This window comes from Paralichthys olivaceus, chromosome 21 (genome assembly GCF_024713975.1).
Source record: "Paralichthys olivaceus isolate ysfri-2021 chromosome 21, ASM2471397v2, whole genome shotgun sequence".
NCBI lineage: Eukaryota > Metazoa > Chordata > Actinopteri > Pleuronectiformes > Paralichthyidae > Paralichthys > Paralichthys olivaceus.
In genome coordinates, this window is record NC_091113.1 from 5049679 (window position 1) to 5073345 (window position 23667).

The window sequence follows — 23667 nt, forward strand, 5'->3', positions numbered from 1 at the left end:
ACAGCTCCCTCCTCTGGCAGCAGGCAATTTTTTAAATCACAGGTCGATGGACCTCGTGATAGAAACATCTTCTCGGTAGACAGATCACATGACAGACTGTAAAGTGGGTTCACTCACAGTGGGAGCAAAATGCAGCCACTGTAAGGTCGACTGCATTGAAGTCTCTCTGTAATAAACTGCATTTTCTACCAGAACCTCGTCTGGATCTGGTTCCGTGTTGTTTTAATTTCAGACTGAACATGTGTTCATGTCGTAACAGTTAAGACATTAAACTGTATTAAATATTACACCACCAAAGAAATGTTAAAGTACAATTTACAGGTAAAATTTGCTAATTCAGATTTTATATAAGTAGACGACAAAACAGATATTATTTTATCTTATGATATATTTCGCCTCTGTTTTACTTTTTAAGTGCAGATCTTAAATATTTGTTGCAGAGCAGAGTATTTTCATGAATGTGTGTTTTCGTGGGGTCCAGGTATTAGTCACGTTGTGGGGACCTAAATCTGGTTACAGTCACATTATGGGGACTTGTTTCCCTCATGGGGACAAAAAGCAAGTCCCCATAGATTAAATCACTCCATTTCAAGGTGAGGACATGTTTTAAGGTTTGGAGTCAGGATAAGAGTTAGGCAAGTAACAACTATGGTGAGTGTGTGTGAGTGCAGAATCGTGGATTCTCACTGAGCTTGGTGGGATTATTCCTTGGGATCAGGTCAAAACAAATAAAGCCTGGGAAAAAAAGAAGCAAATAATAGAGTTTGAGAATCAATCGAAAGCTCATATTGATCAGAAATTATAAATGAATATGAATTCTGTCGTTTATACAAGTGAAATCATGAGGAAGTCACACAGGAGGCACATCATGTGTACATTCTTCCATCCTATTGGACGATAGACACATGTAACATCTTAAATAGATTGAGAAAATAATTTTGGGATCCATTTTTGTAAATTAAACCTTACTTACATCAACCAATCATTTATCATAAGGTATAAATAACTTTATGACGACAACATTATGAAATTTCACACATATAAATATATGCATATATATATATAAATGACCTGATTTATATATATATACATGTGCAGGGTCTGACATCTCTCATTTTACCAGTGACCTGTAAGATTACGCTATATTTACTCAGGCCCGCAACCATTCCTTTCAGATCAAGGTCACGTAACCTGAACTGGAACACAGATCTCTACCCCGGAATCTTTCAGCCACTACTGTAAAGGCAAACTTACACGGCGAAAAAAAAAAAAAAACATACATCCTTTTTTGTAACAAAAAGTTTTATTGGCTTCTCTAATCCGTTCATCATCTCAATAACAGGTACAGCCTGGGAAATCATATCACAAGGGGTCTAGAACAAATAAGACAAAGGAATGGGGAGGCTTCTGCTACAAAATTTGGTATTGAGGTGACAGAAAAAAAGCCATACAAAAATGTCTTTATCATGCATACTGGAGAAAAACTCAAAAAAATAATAATTTGAGAACACACATTTTTAGTGTTTTTGTACATTTTTGTAAACAATATCCTTCTAGAGATCATATCAAAACACATTATGGCAAGTAACAAAAATAAGGGATATAACATGAGAAAAATGAATGTTCTATGAGGCATCTAGAATGCAACACTGCTTGGCGTGGATGTTTTTACAGAAAAAAAAAAAAAACATTTGCATTTTGAGTCATTTACTCAATAATTGTAAACACAGGCAGTGTTGAATGATTATACAATATGTCGAACCTATACTACAAATATTTCCACTACATACATGAAATGCGTGTCCCTGCTTTCTTACGCTTTAGTGATATGAGGTATATTTAGGTCAATCTTATTGTCTTTTTTTTTTCTCTCCATTAAAAGCATAGTGTGTTTGGAGTGACGTGGCTGGTCAGTCTTTGTTCCCTGTGATCTGAGCAGCTTCAAAGTCTCTTGGCTGTGGAGCTCACAGACATAGGAAAAAGGAAAAGGGGGGGGGGGGGGGGGGGGGGGCCTCACAGGAAATCAACTAAATTAAATATCAACCCTGGCTGCCAGGATAGAATGGCTCGAGCCATGGAAGACAAAGAAGGCCATTGTTTATTCTTGTGAGTGCAGGGCTGTATTTTGGGGAGGGGAGGTGGGTATAAGTTAACTTTTCAGTTTCTGAGCTGTTTTTATTGAAGCAGTTTCTTGCAATTACTAAAACTGTTGGGGGAATAAAACTAAAATGGGGACGGGGGTAGGGTGTAGGTCCGGTGATTACATGCAAAAATAAACTGCTACTAAGTTCTGTTGTGGCTAGTGGAGAATAAATAAAAGGGTTTGGGTTAAGGACATAAGGGTTCCAGCATGTCAGCCTGTCTCTCAAAACACTTAAATACAAAGAGGTACTCTCAAAATATTGTATAACAAAATTATGGCAAAAATCATCTTTATACAACATCACCCGACAAACCGCAAGAAAAATAATCCCTCCCCGAGCCCTCCCTCTCTTCTACCTTTGAAAAAGCAACAAAATACACTTAAATGCCCGTCGTCATGCCTAGTCAACCCCTATCAAAACCCATTAGACAATAATCCAGCCCTTCCCCTTCCTCCCAACCCAGTCTCCCTCCCTCCCTCCCAACCCCCATTCACAGTTTTCTCCTCTTAAAATAATATTAATAACCATGAGCATAATAGTCACGCATCACATATGCAAATTGAATGGGTTGTTGTTGTTTCCAATGATGATTTGTTTAAAAAAAGTGCTTGTTTGATTTCATTGACACAAAAAAAGGAACAGCAAGGAGTGGAGCAGAAAAGTGGTGACTTGTTTTTTTTTTTTTTTTTTTTAAAGACAAAAAAAAAAAATCACTTCAGCAACAGCATGATAAAAGATCACGGATCGGCGTTCATAGCATTCTGAGGCAGCCATGGCGGCGATGGGTGGGATTTTCTCTGCTGTCTTTTCTAGTGGTCGCTGGTGGGCATGACTAGAGGAGTGCATGGTTAGACAGACTTCCATCACCTGACGACGGTGCGTGCCAAGGAAACAACGGTCAGTTATGTTCAAACATCAATTTGTACTACCTCGTGTATTCATGTGGCTTTCGAAAGAAACGTGGATGTCTTCACATTGACACAACAGTACCATAATCTCGACAAAGCTACACGCAGTAGAAACCAGACATGATCGGGTCTTGTAATTTGTTGTTCTGATGAGTTTTTTAAAAAAGCAACAACGCAAAAACAAAATCAAAGCTTTGTAGTCTCAAAGTACACCTGTAAAAACTGTGCTAATTGCATCTCATAATACAAAGTCTTATTACACAATTTTGCCTATTTTCCTGAGTTAAAAGGTTTCTTGTAACAGACAATATATACTTTTTTGCCATTTGAATTCTGGGCCTTTCCCTGCCACAATTATTATTGAACTTATCAACATTATTCATTATTACTTTACAATGAATGGTTTGATGATTGGTAAAACACAAGGGTTCAGGAAAGAAGAAGAAAGAAAAAGAACAAATCAAGCAATGTCATAGCTACCCTCTAAATGTTTTAAATTACATTTAAATCTACGGTACGTTCATGTCAAAAATCACTACTCAGAAATTAAGCGACTAAATACATAATAAAAATGAGCATATTTAAAAAATTGCATTTGAGGCCATGGAAGACCCTCCCTGGTCATTTTGTATTAACATTTAATGGCAGTGTTTAAAAAACAAAACTTTGCTACAAGAACAAAATTAGGAAGGGTATAGGGGCCGTATGGACAGTAACAGAACGACCCCCAACTGGATTCACCTTGTTTGACCCTTATCTGAAACTTTGGCTTGTCGGGGTTTTTGATCCTGTACTCACTGGCTCACTGACGTCAGCTAACAAACTGGTATACCCTGAGAATTCTGACACTGGAGTCCGTATTCGATGGTCAACCTCTGCCCCAGGATCGCTGCCATAGCCCAGAGGGGTCCGCCGCCCTGACTTGAACTGGGAACCAAAGGCCTGGGCAAAGTTCTCAATCTGGTACATGGTTTCTTTAGGGGGGTTCAGAGGGGACAGGTCTGGGTAGCTAGAGCCGTTGGTGGGTGCAGCGTTTCCTCCAGGCTTGGGTTGCTGCCCCTTGGAACCGTCTGCTGTGGCAGTCAGGTCCTGGGGAGGTAGGTTGAAGGTGCCGGGGGAGTGCTGCTTCTCCAACTGCTCGGTCAGCTCCTGAGATGGAGTCAGCTGCTGGTGGCTGGTAGGTTCCAAGCTGAGGTGGTAACCTGCCTGGGAGGGTGAGCCGACGAGCATGCCATAGTGGGACTTGGAGGAGGTCGAGGAGGAGACTGATGACGGGGCAACTATGGGCACTGGGGAGGAGACAGCAGGTGGGTAGCCACAATCCAGTGGGGATGTGGTGTAGACATGTTTGTCAGAGAACAGGGGCCCCGTGGGACTGGAGCTGCTGGACAGGAGAGGGAAAGGCCCCGTTTGGCCAAGGATGGGGAAGGGCCCACTATGGCTGGTGCGCTCCAGGGCTTGCAGGAGAAATTTTGAGTACTCGCTCATCACTGCTGTCTTATCACCACCATTAGGCGAGTCATCCTCCAGCTCGGGGGTAACAGGGGCTGCTGGTTGGAGGTCAACGTGGTGTGGATGGTCTGACAAGTCGAAAGTCACGTCATGGTGGTGTGTCCCCTCTGGCTTATGGCTATAATGATCTAGCAGGCTTTGCAGTACCTCATCTGGAATGCCCGACTTATCGTGTTTGAGCTCCAAAGGCGACGTGTCCAGCATGGCCAGCGTGGGCTCAGGCCCCAGGGAACCCTGGATTACACTATTGCCCTGGTTTGCCATGTGAAGTGAGCTGGCTCCATAGTCATTGTTAACTGCATGGAGGTAGCGCCTCTTTTTCACAAACTGCATTGCATCATCGTAGTTGCTGCTGGTGGTGGGCCCCTGCTTGTTGCCCCCGGTTCCCTGGAGTAGACCCATGTTGTCAAGGCCAGAAGCCTCCACATGATCCATGGAGCCATGTTTCTGGCCCAATAGTTTTTGTCCATCACCACTGTCATCCAGAGAGAGGAGGCCCTTGTCAAGGCCCTTGCGGCCAGCTTTTTTAAAGACCAGTTTAGGAGTACGTCCCTGCATTGCGGGGCCAGAACCTGGGGGGTGCTCCATGCCGAAGTCCTGAAGACCCATGTCTCGGGCCATCCCCCCGGAGGATGAGGCTGCTGCCGCTGAAGCATTCTTCTTCCTCTTGCGCTCACCGCCCTCACCATTTTTGGACTTTGCCCTTTTGCGTCCGGAGGTGGTAGAGTTTCCCTGAGTGAGTGAAAAGCTGCCGTGGCCTAGCTCCGCTTCGCTGAGCTCCAGCATGCTTGGGTCCAGGCCCTTCTTTATGGCTTCTCCACAAGTCCGTTTGTGCTTCAGTAACCGGTCTGTTCTAGAGAAAAACTGAGTGGGCAGAAGGAAAACGGAAAAAGAAAAGTATGAGCTTAGTTTTGCAGTTTTTCTTTTTACCTTCAAAAACAGGAATATGTCTGCAGAGGTTAAGTAGCTTCTTTATATGACCACTGCAATTAATGAGAAAGTCATATTGCCCGACCTCTTCTGACACAACTCATCCCTCCGAGGCAGGACGTTATGTAGTTTCATCAACATCATATACAAAGCTAACAGGAAAATATCTTAAGGGTTTACAGTAATAAGCTACTTGATAAACAAACTAGACATTGCCTACTTGTTGGCAGGTTTCGCAGCGATATGGCTTCTCGCCACTGTGTGTCCTTTTGTGCCGCTCCATGTGGTACTTCTGGATAAAGCGCATGTTACACTGGTCACAGCTAAAAGGCTTCTCTCCTGCAAAAGAGAGCAGTGACAGTGTTTTATGAACTTTTATGAACTGACAAACTGCAAACAAAAGCAGGCATTACCAAAAACAGAAACTCACCACTGTGGATCTTCTCATGCCGCTGGAGCAGGTACTTCTGAATGAAGCTCATGTTACACTGACTGCACCGGAAAGGCCTCTCACCTGTGCGATCAAGAGTACAACCATCCGCTCACCAAATTAGTATATGCACAGCCCGTCACGGTTCACTGTGCGGGCACCGTGACGAGGAAGTAGAATATTGTCTAACCCATTGGGTATGAGAACACATCTGAATAAAAACTAAGATGCTCAAATACTGAAACAGTCTACCAACTAGCAGGTGCATCTGTTGTATATATACTTTGTACTGCATTGTGGATTTAGAATAGCACTGGGCCATTGAAGAAAAATGATCTATGCAGTAACAACTTTCTGTAAATCAAACATCAAATACACTAAACTGCCCCAACTACTTTATTAAATAAAGTTACACTTAATAGGAATAAGGACAAATAAGTAAACTGCATGAAAATGTATCAAAGCAATAAATTGAAAATGAGTTCAAATTCAAAGAACCATGTGAGTAATTTCCAGAAAAGAGCATGACTAAGACGTCTAGAAATACATGAGTAATCATTGAGTCACACCTGACATCAGCCGTTGTCTGGTTTTTAATAGTGCCAGACAGTTCAATCGCTGCCTGACAATGAATTTGTTCTGAGGGTTGTTTTTAAATGGTAAACCTTATTTTGTAATTAATTTGTCAAAATTTGAAAGCTGCATTAGTTTGACAGAACATTTTGTCACATAGAAGAAAGAAGCTGAAACTGTCTCCCATAACTACATGAACATTTTTCACCCATAAAAGCTCTAATCAGCAAAGCAAGCAATATATTTCAACTGATGACAGACTGAAGGAAAGAGTAAAGCTCTCAAAGCAGCGAACGTCTCTCACCTGTATGTATGAGCACATGTCTGCGCAAGTGGTAGGAGCTGCGGAAGGCAGCATTACAGTGCTCACAGATATGTGGTTTTGAGTTGGGGGACAGGCAGGCTCCATCTGGATCCAACATCATGGCCTACAAGGAGAAAAAAATATCATTATTAAATATCATAAATATTTAATTTTTCTGGCATAGTTAAGGAGAAGAGAATAAGAGAATAGATGTGAGATTTACCTTCGAAGCATCGTTACGTTTCCTTCGGGCTTTGCCTCCCTGCCCGTCCCCATTGCTCCTCCGCCCTCTTCTACCCGAGGACTCTTTTGGCTCTTTACCCGGTCTTCCAGGAATCTAAGGACAAATAATAGAGTAAGTATACAACATACTGTAGAAGGCAGATAGGGGCTCCGCTAAAAGTGCACAAAAGTCTATAAAAACAAAATCTGTACATTATAATTTCTAATGCATAAGAGGGAAACCAAGCAGGAATAATGCAGTATGATTGGAAACATTATGTAGAAACATGATGTCTTCTCACCGGTTCAGCCAGGCTACGAACATTGCTGAGACTGAGGTCATGCAGGAGCATGTTCTGGTGATTTTGGTGGTGGTTGCCGAATGACATGTCCTGCATGTCAGTGCCACTCTTCCCCGCGCCCCCTCCGACACAGTTCATCCCCACTCCTCCACCCCCGCCATAGAGGGGCATGCGGTAATCCAGCTCATTTAGCCTCTCCTGCTTAATGCCCATGCTGTGGAGGAAGCCCCCGGTGTTTACAGCATTGGCGCCCTGGTGTTCTGGAGGCGAGTCACGTTCTTTCTTCAGGATCATCTCCTGGGAAAGCTCGCCCATGACGGACTGGGAGGCCAGCCGCGTAAAGCTGGTGACCGGTGGCAGGTGGCTGAACATAAGCATACCTGGTGCAAAATTTGGGTCCATGCCACCGTTACGCAAAAACTCATTGGCTAATTTGTCTTGGATTATACTCATGATCGTGCTTTTGCTTTGTGCAGGGGAGAAGGAGGGCAATGTGTCTAAAGAGGAATGCAGGAGGAGAATATCCTGAAAGAGAGGGTATAAAAAGGTCACATTAAGTATTGATGATTACATAGATGAATACAATCCAAAGTAACTTTCAAATGTTGTGTTCAGTATAACATCTCTTCTGTTAAGTTTTATCACTGCTACGCAGCCCTCAGTGTTCCGTGTGCACCACCATTAATTACTTTATTGGATTTATTAGGCTTTACCTAAAACTAGCACTAGAAGTTAGGTAACTGGGAACCTTTTTACGTTTTTTTAAACAAAATATATACGCAATATAATGTCAGGAGAAAACTCTAAACTGAAATAAAGTGCTGCAAATATTGCGTATTACAACAATGACGAGTGAAAATAAGATATTTATTTTTTTGATTTAAGTATGAGGATACAGAACCTCTTATCATACATTTTTTATTACATCAAGGTGATCACTATTCTTCCCAAGCCTTTATATCACCAAAGAATTTTTGCAGATTCATGGAATTCTATTCTATTCCAAGATCAGTCACCAATGCTTCAAAGTGAAAATGCTAATATTTGTATCTGTAACATCCCTAGAATATCTGATTAATAAAAGGAAAGTCACAATAAATCTACTGATCTGTGTTATAGGCTTTAATTGAGTGACTACATAATTTTAAAAAATGGATCTCTGAACTGAAAACCCACACAACAAAAAACCTGTTCCAAACTGCGTCTGTGATACTTAATCGAAATATCACATTGTTCTCCTGTTCCACATGTGTGACTTGGATTGCAGCCATAATAAAAAATAAGTGCTTTAGCTTGATTTACTTTTCCAGATTTCCTTTTTCGTTTGAGCACTATTGATTCCTGCCGAACAACACCACGGTCTCTCTCCGGCTGATCAACCCCAGCGTGGAGGCGATAACTGGGGGCATTAGCTCGAATATTGGCAAATGAATCGGTTCACTACACGTCGCCTAAAACAAACGATATTTAGGTCAAATCCAGCGAGAGGTTTCTGGGATCTCGGTCGGTGTTGTGGCCGACGAGCATGACGAGCATGGAGGAACGAACGAGGGGGAATTTATTGTTTAGTCTGGAGCTGCCGACCATTTGGCTGCGAGACACCGAATCCAGCAGAAAGCGGAGGAGCTTTTGTGATGCATAACAGTTAGCATGGTTAGCTAGCCGCCTAGCCACAATGCGACACAATCAACGAGACCCTCGCGTCCTCAATCAAAACAAGCGATTAAAGCGTCCCGAAAACCAAAACCTCTCGTTTCGAATAAACGCAGGGCGACACTTTAAGTCACGGGGTGTGAAATAAGTCGCATTTGTAGTAATAAAAGTCTAATTTCATCCGTAATGATCAATGTAACGCAGCGGTTAGCCTGCTACCCAGTGTTGCTATCGGGCTAGCTAACGCACATCCACGATTTGATGCCGTATCGTGGCGATTTTAAAACGGCGCTGCTGCGGACCGGGGTCCCCGGGAAAACAGATAAAACAGCAATAGAAGAGAAGAACGGAAGCGGAGGAGCCGAAAGAGAAAACACGCGGTGTGCTTGGAGTCGGGTCAGCGGCGTGAAGCGCTCGTTCTCCGGTTCCAGAGCTTTGATGACGCTCGTGAAATCAAATCTGTCTGCGAGCGACGCTGGCGCTCTATTTATTGATAGCTAACTTTAGCTGCTATTACACCCGGGTAATGCTCACCAGCAGGCCGGGGACTAGCGACACACTCCCCGGCGATCACAACCCATGTCGACTCAGTATCCGGGGTCCGAGCTGAATTAAAGGGTGCGCGTCGAAGGCGGCTGTGTTTATAACAATCGCGCTGCCACGAGCTAGCTAGCTAGTTAGCAAGTTAGCCGCTAGCTGCCCCGACCGAAAACCCGCATTACGGCCCATGCAACAGAAACAATGATGCTGGCTCCGGCTGCGTCTCCCCCGAGCCAGACGCCTCCGTCGCCGTAAAATCTCGACAAAGAGCCCGCACCCGTCCCGAATAAAAAAGTCCCCTCGGGTCCCCGCTCACCTACACATGACCGCAGTGGGGTTCAAACGTGGCCGCGTCGTCTCCGTGTTCGCCGCTTCGGGGTTTTATTGCCAAAACATTGTTCTCCGGCGGCCGCAGCTTTCTTCCATCTTGTCCCGGCGCGGGGAATTGTGGGTGCAGAGGACGGGTCGTGAGAGGAGACAGGCGAAGGCTGCAGAGGTTTGAGAGAGAGAGAGAGAGAGGGAGGGAGGGAGAGAGAGAGAGAGAGAGGGTCACTGGACGGTGAAAACACACACACACACACACACAAACACACACACACACACAGAGACACACAACAAACATCCATGTGATATAATGCACCATTGAAACCGTCGTATTTCCCCCACAGAACTGCATGATAGTGTATTTTGTTCACGTTTCACTTTATTACCCACCTCCTGCAATCCAGTGCAAAGCGACCATTCCGTTTATTGCTCTCCACATAATCAGTTCCCACAATAAAGCATGGATTTTTTTAGACTATAAGGCCAATTTTCAAAGAGGCTGCAAACAGATTTTTTTTAAATTCAATTGTACATTTTTTTAAAGAATTTTGCAGGGCCTGTGTTCTTATTTATCCTTATCTGATTAAGAATATTGTGTATCCTTACTTACCCTCCGTTGGGCCACTATGTCAAAATGTAGAGTAAATCTATTTGTTGGTGTATGATTGTGTTTACTGTTCATAAGTTTTATCTTGATGACTCACTTGAACAAATTTAATCAAGGCTGGCTTATAGTCAGGCAAACTAGGAAACATACCCCAAAACTACGCTTGCACTTTTGTAATTAATTGTTAAATTTGTCATGAAACACAACACAAAAGTGCAATTCCAACAAATATATATATATTTATATATATAACTATAAAACTTACTTAAGTAGGAATAGTGTATAAATAGTAAAATAGCAGTAGTAGTGATAGTAAGTACTTTTTTCAGGTATAATTAGATTTACTTCCTTTACTAATGGATGCACATTGTGCAAAGATTATAAAAGATATGATGAGATAAGATGTACCTTTAAAGTTTCTCTATAGAGGAACTTTACAATCAACACAGCAGCAAAAGGAAAGTAGCTGCGCAAAGGAAAATGTATTAACTATAAAAATAGAAATTCTGTATACAATTAAAGTATAATGTTGCTGAGGGTCTGTGTCAAATACTTTATATTGTCCTCTATAATTCTTAGTATATAAAAACAGCCTGTATGAAGTACAGACCTTCTGTCTGTTATTATTGCAGAGATAATTGCTATTATTATTTAGACTGAGTAGAAAAGGTTCTGACGGTGTGTGATGCATTCATCTGATAAGAGTGTCCTCCTCTTATATAATGTCGAGGCACCACATTTGTAGTTGAGTATATTTTGTTCTCATAATGACTTGTGAAAGCTTTTCTTCTGCTACTGATGCATTTTTCATTTGATATTTAATATAAAACATGTATTCGGAGAAGATAAAACAGTGTCTGGGTTTTTAGTTTTTATGGCAGTTCAGTTTAACTTTGTTTTCTGGGCACAGAGTCAAACAACAAAAACCATCACAACACATCTTGAATCATGAACTGGATAAAAAAAACACGGTTTTCAGCTTCAGCTGGATTTCCAGGTATCTGTTTAATAACGGAGGGATATTGAGATTTCATGAGTTAATGGTTTGATTTAGGGAACTTTAATGCAATAAAGTGTTAGTTCAACAGTTCAATGTGACAGATTAGCTGATATGTTTGCATTAGCTTATATTTTTGGTGCATTTCATTGTATCTGGATAATATACAGGATATTGTTCTGTGTGTGTGTAAGTGGAATCACAGTATTTCTGACTAAATTACAGTTTGATCTGAAAGTACAAAACATGACTTTGTGCCTATAATGCTACTTCAGAGTGTGATGAGCACAAACAACCCGACCACTATAGCTCACCAGATACATGCGGCCTCTGAGCATGGTTACAGCACAAGAGGTGCAGCCTCTGGTCGTATCATGCAAGCGGCTGCCGGGAACCAACTTCTGCAAACTCAACGTCGTATACAGGTCAGTTGTACTCTCTGCCTAATGACATCATATTCACTTTTATAAGTTTTAATAAAGTGACTAAGAAAAACAATAGGATTCTCCTAAATGTACTGTTATTCACTGTTACCTTTATTCCTGGTTTGTTACTTTAATATCTTGGTTTTTTTTTTTGTGTGTGTTCCTTTGTTTAGTTTTCTGCTCCCACTTCATCCAGCCTGTTTAGATTTAAAATGTTAATGTTAATGTTTGAGTCTTCACTTTGTATATTTATTTACTCTTTACAGGCATGTGTTTCTAATGAGGATCAACTAAACTAAATTAAACTTCTTGGCACCACCTCAAGTTTACTTCCACTGCAGTACCACCAGGGGGAACTAAAACGCCACCAATCACTACAAGTAGTGTACTTAGAATAAAAAATTTTTTTTATGGGACAGTGTTTTTCTCAAGATGGAAATAATAGAGTCACAGGAAACACATTTCAAAGCAATGTAAAAAATAAAAATAATAAAAGATGGTTTCCGGTTTATATCACCATCACATAGTTTACTCGGATTGATGCTTTTACCCGATTGGGCGAAGGCAACAAAAATAATAAAATAAAAACCGCAGCCACTCATCCGCCCCTGTGAAAGAGAGATGTGCCACCCGTGCTGCAGTTCCTCCACAGTCTTTAATTTGAAGTCACTCCCACCAGAGCATGTTCCCTCTGGCACAAGTGCGCACCGCAGACTGCTGTTCACATCCAGCGGCTCATTGAACAGCAGCACCTCAGTGGATCCACCAAGGACTCAGCCTTCTGAATGTGAATACAGCTTTTGTTTCACTGTGTTTTTCTTTTTTGTCCTTGCTGAGCGCAAAAGTTGGCACCAGCGAGGAGCCGAGTGTGACTCTGAATCATGCCCATTGCGCAGAATCTCTGCTCACTTACGGTGAATTTACAGGAGAGGAGCGCGTCTCCACCTCACTGGATGCAGGACGCGCGCTGAATGTTGTCGCATGGTGTTTGTGCAGGAGGGAACCAAAGTTGCGTAAAGAGCCCGATTCTGCTCAAGTAGCGACCAGCTGTCACCAACAAGGGGACTCGAACCATGTCGGCCATACGGAGGAAATTTGGGGAGGACTACCAGGTGGTGAACACGAACCAAGGTATGAGTTTCTCCGCCCCGGTGAAGAGGAAGAGGCAGCGGTTTGTGGAGAAGAACGGCCGCTGCAACGTCCAGCACGGTAACCTTGGCGGGGAGACCAGCCGGTACATCTCCGACCTCTTCACCACGCTGGTGGATCTCAAGTGGCGCTGGAACCTGCTCATCTTCATCCTCACCTACACGGTGGCGTGGCTCGTCATGGCTTCCATGTGGTGGGTGATCGCCTACATCCGCGGCGACCTGAGCCACGGCGGCCACAGCGACTCCTACATGCCGTGCGTCGCCAACGTGTACAACTTTCCCTCCGCGTTCCTCTTCTTCATCGAGACGGAGGCGACCATCGGCTACGGCCACCGCTACATCACGGAGAAGTGTCCGGAGGGGATCATCCTCTTCCTCTTCCAGTCGCTGCTGGGCTCCATCGTGGACGCCTTCCTCATCGGCTGCATGTTCATCAAGATGTCGCAGCCGAAGAAGCGCGCCGAGACGCTGATGTTCAGCCAGGACGCGGTGATTTCGCAGCGGGACGGGAAGTTGTGCCTCATGTTCCGAGTGGGGAACCTGCGGAACAGCCACATGGTGTCCGCGCAGATCAGGTGCAAACTCATCAAGGTAGGCTACAGGTCATGAATTCACTGAGCGGAGGAGCGCAATGTCTCCAAAAGACGCACAGAACAAGTGGGCACACTTTGGCGCAGTGAGCATCCGTCTCTCGCTCCAACTCCTGAAACGCCATCGTCCCTGTCACCGTCTAATTGACAGTCATTTAATCTGCCCTGAAATTGCTCATTATGTTTTAAGAGTGCTTTCCAAGTCATGCATTGAATTTCAATTCATCTCCAGAATTGATTGCACTCCCTCAGGGTTCTTCTATGATTTGCACATGAGGTTATGGTTTGAACACTATGCAGGCTCCAACGTTTTTTAACGAGTGACCATTTACATTTACCCCTCCTGCAGCAGATTATTCTTTATTATTGTTGGGTTTTTAAATGAACAGTCACTGGGCTGTATACCTAAGTTCAGCCTTGACTGTCTGCAAAACAGATGAATGGGCCCCTGGGGGACAGTGAGCCCAGGGAAACTCTGCACACTGAGTAGATAAACATATAGATGTATTGAACCCATTCCAATACTAAGTGGGCCACCATGAGGTGAAGACTCACCTAAAGACAAAAATACCACTAAATCTGAGGCCCTGCAGAGCTTCATACATTGTATTTCTGTAGCAGACGTCTGTTGTTCATGAAATCCAGCTCTGTCCGGTCCAAACACCGGTGAATACACGAAGGCCAGTGGTCCTCTGTTGTGACAAGAAGAGTTAGTCGAGCTTTTGTCGTCTCCGAGAAGTAGCGTGATGATCTCAAGTGACAGTTCACTCCTTAAAGCTCAAGGGAGAGTCACCAGGAAGCTCCCAGTAAGTGAGTATCACTGTTAGTGCAGTTCACACTGAATGTGCTGATTCTATCCACACAGCATCTTTTAAAGAATCACCTTCTGTCTTATTACATTATATATTAAGAATAAAAGCCCCTCAGTTGAACGCATTAAAAGCCACGATTAAATAAGGCTTTATTGTTAGTGTTTTATTTCGCTCTGGGACGATTTTTATTCCATTTCATCAGCATCATTTGCTTTTCAATTAATAGCCCAGAGAGGTGAAAAGGAAAATGTGGTGAGCTAATTGCACGGCACCAATGCAATATCACCAGCTTCATACAGGATAATAGTTTCAATCAGGCAATGTCATATTCTGCTATAGTTTTTGTGACTTCTGCTGTCATCCTATTAATTCAAAAAGAATGAAAGCAGCTGGACGTCCACACATGGGGCTCACTGCCACGTCTGACTGTCAGATTTGCAGATATCACTGATATTTCATATTTTCTATGGCACATTCAGATCTATTTTTTAAAATGATTTCTCTGTGATCATGTTATTTATGCTCAGAGTTACACATCACAGCTACTTTGAGCTGAAATCTGCCCCTAATTAGTTTTGATTGCCAAGATTCAAACAGAACGTGTTGCAACAAATGCTGCAGAACCTTATGGCTACACTACATTAAAAACCATCCCGCGTGTAACACAATTACTGCTGGACATACAACAGGATATTTGTTGTGTGAAGTACTCCAACCCATCTGTTTTTGTTATTTTTTAGTTTAGCAGTTCTTGGCGTTCCTCCAGAGATCAGATGATTAGATTTACGTGATGATCCTGATCTGGGGTTTCTGCCAGTAAATAATAATCCTTCTAATAATCGTTAAATTAGATATAAAGCCACAGCTATCCACGTGTTGGTGGAAAGTCGGACATCTATGACTTTCCTAATTGGCTGCTAAAGAGCAACACATTCAAAGGCCATCAATCATCCACAGAGGACGGACAGTAAACAAGCAAAACTTTCACTTCACTTTCGTTCACTCGTATCCAGTGTTGCTCCTGATGGTTGTGGCAGAAAACAGTCTTGAAACAGTGATGGAGACTTGTCATTGCTGGAGTTACAGCAGGACACCACTGCTGAAGAGGCGCAGTGTCTTCTGATGAATATTAGAGTGAGGTTTTAGAGCCTATAAACTATGCCACTGAGGTGTCACACTGTGCTGTGGGGAATTGCAGCGTAAATTGACTATACACCATCACCTAGTACTGTACCTTCTCTCTGAAACAAAGCCGTGGCTTGTGTCCAGGGAACGCACAGCTCAAGGTCACTGTCAGATGGGTAGGCCACAAGCTGACTGGAGAAATGAGGCATGCTGCAGTAAATCCTGTGATGGAGCTGTGTAAATGCACCATGGCATGGGACCTGCTATCAATTGTCAGGGATACTCGGGATAAAAGTGGGTTGTAAATTCTTACGGGGCCTGGATACTGTTGAGTTGGTCAGGATTTAAAATAATTACATTTATAATATGATCAAAAAGGAACGCAGCTACTGCATTGAATAGATGCTATGTTGTGTTATAAGCAATTTAAATAAGGATCGTATAGCAATTGTTTTTATTCTTTTTGAAAAATATGTTATTTTCAATCATAGGAGACGGTGATAAAAGACCATTGTTTCTATGGACTAGCATCATTAGTAAATGCTAAATGTATTTATATATGGTCTTATCAACCACTCAGACTGTACAAGCCACATTCACCCATTCACACAGCGCTCCATTAACTAACTACATTCAGTGCTTTATGTCGCTCACCACTCCTCAGCCATCAGGGGCAATGTGGGGTTCAGTGTCTTGCCCAAGGACACTGTGGCATGCAGAGTAGAGGAGCCTGGGATCCACTCACTAACCCCCTTGTTAGTGGACGAGCGTATTATCTTCGTATTTTCCAAAATGACTATTTTATGAAACCTTGCAATACATTTACAGTATCGCCTTCCAGCAACTACACAGCTGTGTGTACTCCCTGTGTTTACATATAAACATGTATGTATATTTACATCAATGTGTGCTGGCTCAGCAAGTTCTCACGTCTCATCCTCACGGTTACTTAATATCGAGACACTGCAACATCGTAATACACTTCAATACAGTGAATTGGATTTCAGCTGCTGCATTAATCCAAAACTGACCCAGAAGTGAATTGATTAAAGCTGCGGTTTTGTTGTCAGTTCCCCTCAAGTGTCATCTTCAGCGTTCCACCGATGGCAGCACACATCTCAGACATAAGCAGAATTTAATTATTTTTTGTTGTACACAAAAAATGCACAAAGGGAGCAGCAGCTTTATTTGTGCACCAGAGCTTATACCTTCAGTTTTTCTTTTTCCATAGATATTTTCAATCACAGCTTGTTCCTCTCAACTCTAACTTGAGGACAAGTGATGGACAAAATGTTTTTTTTATTTCAATTTATGACCCACACACCCTCAAGTAAGGTTTCCTGGAGTACAAGAGCAGTAAATGAAACCTGCTCGGATGTTTTTGGTTAAAACTGATTAAGATGTGCCCACTGTTAAAAGAGAATGATTTCAATTCAGTGCAGTTAGACTGCAGTTGTGTCAGTTTGGTTGTGTTTTCTCCATCACTATTGCATATTAACTTAAAAGATAACCTTGAATTTCCATAAATATTAATGCACCTTTCATTAATAAACCATTAGAATGCAGGGGCTCACTGACCCCTGCACCGCTGGCAGAATATGATTTTAGAATAGAGAAACAAACGTCTGGTTTGGCTGCAGCAAACGGAGGAAACATCCTCGTTCTCACTAGAAAAGACGAGTTAAAGACACGAGGGGAAGTTAGCAGCAGCAGTGTGGTTAAACCGAGCCGAAACCCAAAGACGGAGAAACCGAGTGACAGCTGGGCGGTTGCTCAACAGAAGCTCGTCGCAGCAGGTTGGTCCACAGCGGGAGATAAATGATACGGACGAGTGGTAGTCGCAGACAGACAGGCATGGATGCAGGCGTTTAGCAAGACAGGAAAGCTGACATGTCATCATGACTCGCCACATCTGCCGTCGTCTGATTCTGAAGGACAAACAGAGAGAAGAGAAGAAGGAGGATTGGGAATAGGAGCTGAAATGTGACATCTGTGACTCCATTATGTTTGATGTCCAGTTTAAAGTTCGAAGGCTCCAGCAGGTCACACACATGCACACACACAGTTGCATTAAAGACAAAACACACAACGACGCACTTGTAACTTCCGCTGTCACTGTTTGTTTCTTTGCTTCTTTCTCACACACACACACTGAACTGAGGAGGAAGTGAGTCACCAGGGACAGTCCCTGCTTTCACTCAACCTGAATCTCAGGTGGCTTGGTAAATTAAGCACTCTCTCCACACCAGGTCCTGTTCCAGAAGCCATTAATTTCCCCCTCGTGGCACTGAGTGTTTAGGGGCAGAAGGAGAAGAGACACAAGGCTTTCAACTTGTTAAAGCCGTTCAGTGTCAAGCAGCTTCCTTCTTCGTTTTGCACCAGTGTTATTTTGTTGCATCACTATCAGTGAAGCCGTGCATCTGGAAAACAAGCAGCTTTTATGTCTTTTTAAAACCTGAGTGGATTAAATACGACTCAAGAAATTGGTTTCCATTCTCATTGGCATGTAGGAGCGTGGCTGACGAATGGGACCAACTGCCCCACATGCATCTTAATGACAATTTAAATTTTTAAAACGATTCAGTGAAATAAATGTATTAATACAAAGACCTGACAGGCTTTTAAAAATTGATTTAATTTTACTTATCCTACTTATAGAAGAAAGGGGGGAGGGGTTTCCTGACGTTCATCTGTAATATGGAAAAATCTATTTTAAACACCTGAAACTTAAATATGACAAAATCATGGATTTCTGCTGTTTTCAACCTTTGTCATAACGGTGCTGCAGGAGGGGGACAAGAAGCTGATTTGGACATTTGAAAGAGATATTTGAGATAAGATAATAAAAAGATAAGGTAAGATAAGATTTATTGATGCTGGGGAAATTCACTTGCTACAGCAGCTTATAGTCAAAACAATGTAGACAAGAGAACAAGTTAGAGTATAACATTGAATAAAAATAGGCAATCACATTAAATTAAAGTTATTAAAGTGTAAAAATGCATAGATATGTACATAATACACACACCTTATCAATTAGAAAATCATAATACAGATATTTCACCTGTGAATTTTGAGTAATAACAATAAAAAAACAATAAAGTTATGGCAGGTTGTGGCTTCACATGCAATGCAGGCTGTTGTCTTCAAATTTGAATGGGTCTCACCCGTCAGTGTTGCTGCATCCTGAGTGACACTTTTCCCTCAAACTAGGCGCGCCAGGGATCTGTGGGCACAGACGTCTTCCCGTGAAATGTCACACCCTTCTGTCCTCAACGTCACTGTGAATCCAAATGACAGTCTGTTTGCCATCTGTGTGGGCCGAGCGGCTCCTCACTCAAGGGCCGGGGAGATTAGTCTGCACACAAGTTAACATGATGTGACAGGGGGAACTATTTGATTTGAGCCATAGAGGAATATAAAAATGTTACTGGGACAAAAGGATTTAATTTATTTCTTCCGACTGTTTGCTTTTTAGTCACTTGTATTGATAGTGGGCATTTTATGGATTTCTGCCTTCTGGGTGAAACAAACACATGTTCCTTTGTAAATCATTCTTGACATATCAGCTGCAGTAAGAGGCTTGCGTTTGACAGGACAAGAGGTTTTATAAGCTCTAAATTTCCCCTTTCCACTTCCTTGAGCTCCCTCCCTAATTCCATCTTTTAATTTAACAGCTACTTTATTTGATTAAAGTGGTTCTTTTCTCCACTTGGTCTCTCTAGAGCGAGCACCAGTATCCTCTCCATAATCTAATGATACTTGTTTCCGAGGCGCAGGCTCCTACAGACTTTGTAAGTACTTTAATGTTCGGGCAATGAGAGGGTGTGTACAGAGCAAATGATTGCACAGAGGTGCCAAAAATTATACATGTTACCAATGCTTGTACTGTCAGACAAATGTGGGGGAGGTGGGAGAACGCCCTTATCTTACCCAGCATGTCTGTCTCCCAGTCTGTGCCACCAATTGTATATAAAGATAAACAACACGTTTCTTCCTCCCACTATCCAGAATTTAAACAAAAATGTCCCAAATACAAATGTCGCTATCTTGGAGCCAGAGTCTGTGCAGTAGCAATCAGGGGGCGGAGCCCTGGTAGCGAGTTCCTGTCAACGCAAAACTCAACCAATCGTGAGTCAGTCTCGGCTGTCAATCATGACTTCTCACCCAGCATCAAATAACCTATTGAAACTAAACTTTACGGAAAAATTAAAAGTTGAACATCAGCGTGATGAGAACAACCTTAAGTGACAGAAACCATCTTCAGAGTCCATGTCCTATCTGATAACATGGAGGAGGTAGGATTTATCACTTATTCTGCAGCCATGTTGGGGAGCCGTCATGTCGTCCATCTTTATATCCTATGATCAGTTTATTTTTAAAATCCAAATCGAGCAGTTTCCCACCCTTCTCAAAGCTGTTTGAGTTTAAACAACATTTCAGAGCTATAATTATTTTAGTACTCTGATGGTATTTATTTGCTCGAAAGATTCAAATAATTGTCATTATACGCTTCTATAACCCTGCGTCCTCCAAACCCAGTGTGGAGGAAACCATATTGAGAACTATCCTGGGTTAATTGCTCATGAGTCAAGTTGTGAATATAATATGTTGTTTATGTGTTTCCAGTCCCGTCAGACCCCAGAGGGCGAGTTCCTGCCGTTGGACCAGTGTGAGCTTGACGTGGGTTTTGGGACGGGGGCGGACCAGCTCTTCCTGGTGTCGCCACTTACCATCTGCCACGAGATCAACACCAAGAGCCCATTCTTCGATCTGTCGCAGCGCTCCCTCATGAACGAGCAGTTTGAGATTGTCGTCATCCTCGAAGGCATCGTGGAAACCACTGGTTAGAGCAAATTATAATATCTCTGCATATAAAACAGCCTGTGGCATAGATCATTTTTCAGTCACATAAAATAAGTAAAATAAAAGTAAAATATTTAATTTCATTGTGTTTCAGTGTTTAAATATTAAAGAGCACAAGCTCTTCTCTGTGTCTGCCATTTCCCCCTTCACATTTCTGCCTCTCTTTTCCCTGAGAGGCATTTAAGACTTTTCATTTCTACTCCCTGTCTGGCTGTCAGTCCATTTTTATTTAATAGCCCTCTCTCTACAGTCTTTGTTCATAATGTCTCCTTTTTGTCATTTTCTTGTCTGTATTTCAAACGTTCCTTTCCTCTAATGTTCTTCTCTCCATCATAGGTATGACATGCCAGGCGAGGACATCTTACACTGAGGATGAAGTCTTGTGGGGTCATCGCTTCCTCCCCGTGATGTCACTGGAGGAGGGCTTCTTCAGAGTCGACTACTCCCAGTTCCACAACACCTTTGAGGTTCCTACACCTCCCTATAGCGTCAAAGAGCAGGAGGAGAAGTCGTCGCTGACGTCACCCAACCCTCTGGCCGTCGCACCCACCCCCTGCTCTCCTCCGCTGGGTAACGGTGCCCGCGGAGGCCGCAGGGAAAGGCTTCTGTCAGCCGACTATGCAGATCACGTAGAGGACCAAGCCACGAGGCTGCCCAGCAAACTGCAGCGCATGAGCTCCACAAAGGAAGAAACCTTCTGGAGGGGGTTGAAGACAGGGGCAGCCTTGCCGGGGGGGAAGGCCTCCAGCACGGGAGACCTGCCGCTCAGTATTCAGAGGCTGCGGTCCAGCTCCATCCCGGTCGCAAGGCAAGCACAGCTGGAGGAGCAGGTACAGCTGTTGTCCTTGGATGGAAACGCAGAGGAGGCTGAGCTGGAGAAACACAGACACGTAGCCATTAGCACCATCTCTGCTCCAACACCAGTCCAGATCTCCATGGCAGGGGGTCGGCCGGAGGACAACCTGCCCGCCAAACTGCGCAGAATGAACGTTGACCGCTAACATCTGTGGACTTCCTTTAAGACTTAAAGGCATTGTATATAAAGACTATTGTGATATAATATTTTTTTTCCTGCAAACCTGGTCCACTAATTTAGGTTTAACTAAGTTGTCCAAACAGAAGGACAACACCAATAAGCCATCCATCCGCTCATACTGTGAGTCATTTTTGATAGATCACCATCTGTGCCCCCCTACTGACTTTTAACACTTCTGCTTGTGTGCTTGTTTCTTTCATTTCTGTTCCCAGGGTTTGCATTGAAGATTTTCTTATCATCTCAAACAACTGTTAAACAATCAAGCTCTAAAGGTGCAGTCGTAAATAACAGGGATTGTCCACTTATAGCTCAACCATAAGGCCTGGAAAGCTTTGGAGTTCTCCTAAAGCAGAGCACATAGGGCCGTAGCTGGAGTAATTTAGTATTTAAACAGTTTCTATTGCAGTGTCTTTCTTTTAACCTTTTGTTCAATCAAAACCACAAGCGCTGAAGGGGGAGATCGTTAGACAAATGGTGTTAAGTTTGCCGAATACTTTTTTCTCACACACAAAAAAAACAACATAGTACGTAAGAAAAGCAACTAAATGAGCTTAAAAGAGAACAACATTACAGTATGATCTCTAATTTTGTCTTAACCAACTCCACACTACAACAAATATATTCTTTTTACACAATCATATATTTAAAACCCTTTTACATAGTTAAAAACTAAGTTATACAGAATTTTCAATGAACTCGTGAAGCTAAAGTTAGCCTAATTACAGTAGGCCTACTATTACTAACGTATGAAATCGATGGTTACCGGCTATAAATTAGAAACACTGTTGTCTACCTCCGTCTGAAGTCAAGAAACCACTGTTTCTTAAATTACTGAGAATTTTGATGAACTTGCTGCCGTTATCACTGTAAGCTGCGTTCAGTATGTGCCAATCAATCAACCTGGAAAAGGTAAAAAGAAATTATCTCTGACTCACAATTCAGGTTGACGCACCATATTTATTTATCACTTGTACTGTATATTTGTTTGTTTGAATGCACATTTGAGTTGTTTGTTTATTACTGTACAATTTTAACTATTTTCAACCTTTGGACTGTCGACTTTCTGTCATCATGAACTGAGTTATTAAAAAGTAAAACAGATACTTGGGAATGCAGGGATGCTGACATCAGGGGACACATAAAAAGTAGAGAGAAACTTCATAAGTGCAACTGATATTAAATTCTCTGAAAACACAAATGTGTCTCTGGGTACTGAATTTTTTACATTCTGCACCACATTTTCTGTTAATTGTGCAACTGCTGCCTGCGTTAAACATTTTAACACCCTGAGGTATCGCAGCCAACGTTCTGCATCAGGATTCCCGCGTCGCCTCCTGCGATGGTTAAACCAACATTCATCAATAATTAAACCCTTAAATGTGAGTATGAATAGTGAAGCACATTTTAAGAGTGCAAGAGTTTAGAGTAAAAACAGTAAAAAACATAAATGTATTAATTAATTTACTTATTTCCTCTTTCCTCTGCACACTTGAAGTCAAACTTTCTTCTTGAGGCTAATCATTTTAATTGTCCTGAAGAGATGGATTGAGATGGAAAAGTATTAAAGAAGAGTGTTCTTCTTGATATTACGCTCGTGAGAATGAACCTGAGGAACAGAAGAAAACTGAAATCTGATAAAATTACGAGTTGACAGTACATAATGATTAGATAAAATTAACTCACAAATGAAGGAGAGAAGAATAAATCACATCGCATGCAGATATAATCCTGTGTAATGATGGATTCAACTGCAAAGGAAAACCAGGTTTGTTTGTTCCGATCATGTCATTAAATGGTCCTTTGAAAATGGATGAGTCTAATTTTCACTTCAATGGCGCTTCCTTGGTCAAATGAAGGTCATTAGATTTTTTGTGAGCCGGAGCTTCTGTGATGTCACGACTGAATGAGCCTGTAAAACCTGGATGAGATCAATGAGATCCCAACAAACCATAAAGTGCTTAGAACTAAAACATACATATTCATTATTATGCTACTTCTGGAGCCAACTTAAATTAAATTTTGAATTCTTTTGCTTCTAGAAAGTTTTTTAGTGCTGTGTTGGTTCTTTTACTTAGAACTAAATAACATTTTCAGGAAAATGTACTTGAAGAATCACAAATCCAACTATAGCTTCTGTCAAATCACATACAAAGGGCAAAAAGTGAATATAAGTACTAGCACCTCAAGTACTCAAGTAAATGTGCGTAGTTCACACG

The 23667-nt window shown here is 42.3% G+C and overlaps 2 protein-coding genes across 7 annotated transcripts; one reads left to right on the plus strand and one right to left on the minus strand.

Moving 5' to 3' along the window:
• Nucleotides 1-1284: 1284 nt before the first annotated feature.
• On the minus strand, nt 1285-10025 carry znf281b (zinc finger protein 281b). 6 transcript variants are annotated; one of them, XM_069518124.1, is made up of 7 exons: nt 9839-10025; nt 7326-7850; nt 7025-7138; nt 6802-6925; nt 5925-6008; nt 5715-5833; nt 1285-5428 (listed from the first exon to the last, which is right to left on the minus strand). In XM_069518124.1, exons 2-7 carry the CDS (start codon nt 7776-7778, stop codon nt 3806-3808), a joined length of 2517 nt encoding a protein of 838 aa, XP_069374225.1. In that variant the 5' UTR covers nt 7779-7850; nt 9839-10025; the 3' UTR covers nt 1285-3805. The 6 variants fall into 6 exon arrangements, with proteins under 6 accessions (XP_069374225.1, XP_019962151.1, XP_019962150.1 ...); XM_020106592.2 differs by having other exon boundaries at nt 5925-6017; nt 9839-9997; XM_020106591.2 differs by having other exon boundaries at nt 5925-6017; nt 9835-9995.
• A 2489-nt stretch (nt 10026-12514) lies between these two features.
• On the plus strand, nt 12515-22649 carry LOC109641980 (G protein-activated inward rectifier potassium channel 1-like). Its single transcript, XM_020106587.2, has 3 exons — nt 12515-13613; nt 20179-20395; nt 20752-22649. The coding sequence occupies exons 1-3, from the start codon at nt 12945-12947 to the stop codon at nt 21414-21416; spliced, it is 1551 nt and encodes a 516-aa protein (XP_019962146.1). The 5' UTR covers nt 12515-12944; the 3' UTR covers nt 21417-22649.
• The last annotated feature ends 1018 nt before the right edge of the window (nt 22650-23667 follow it).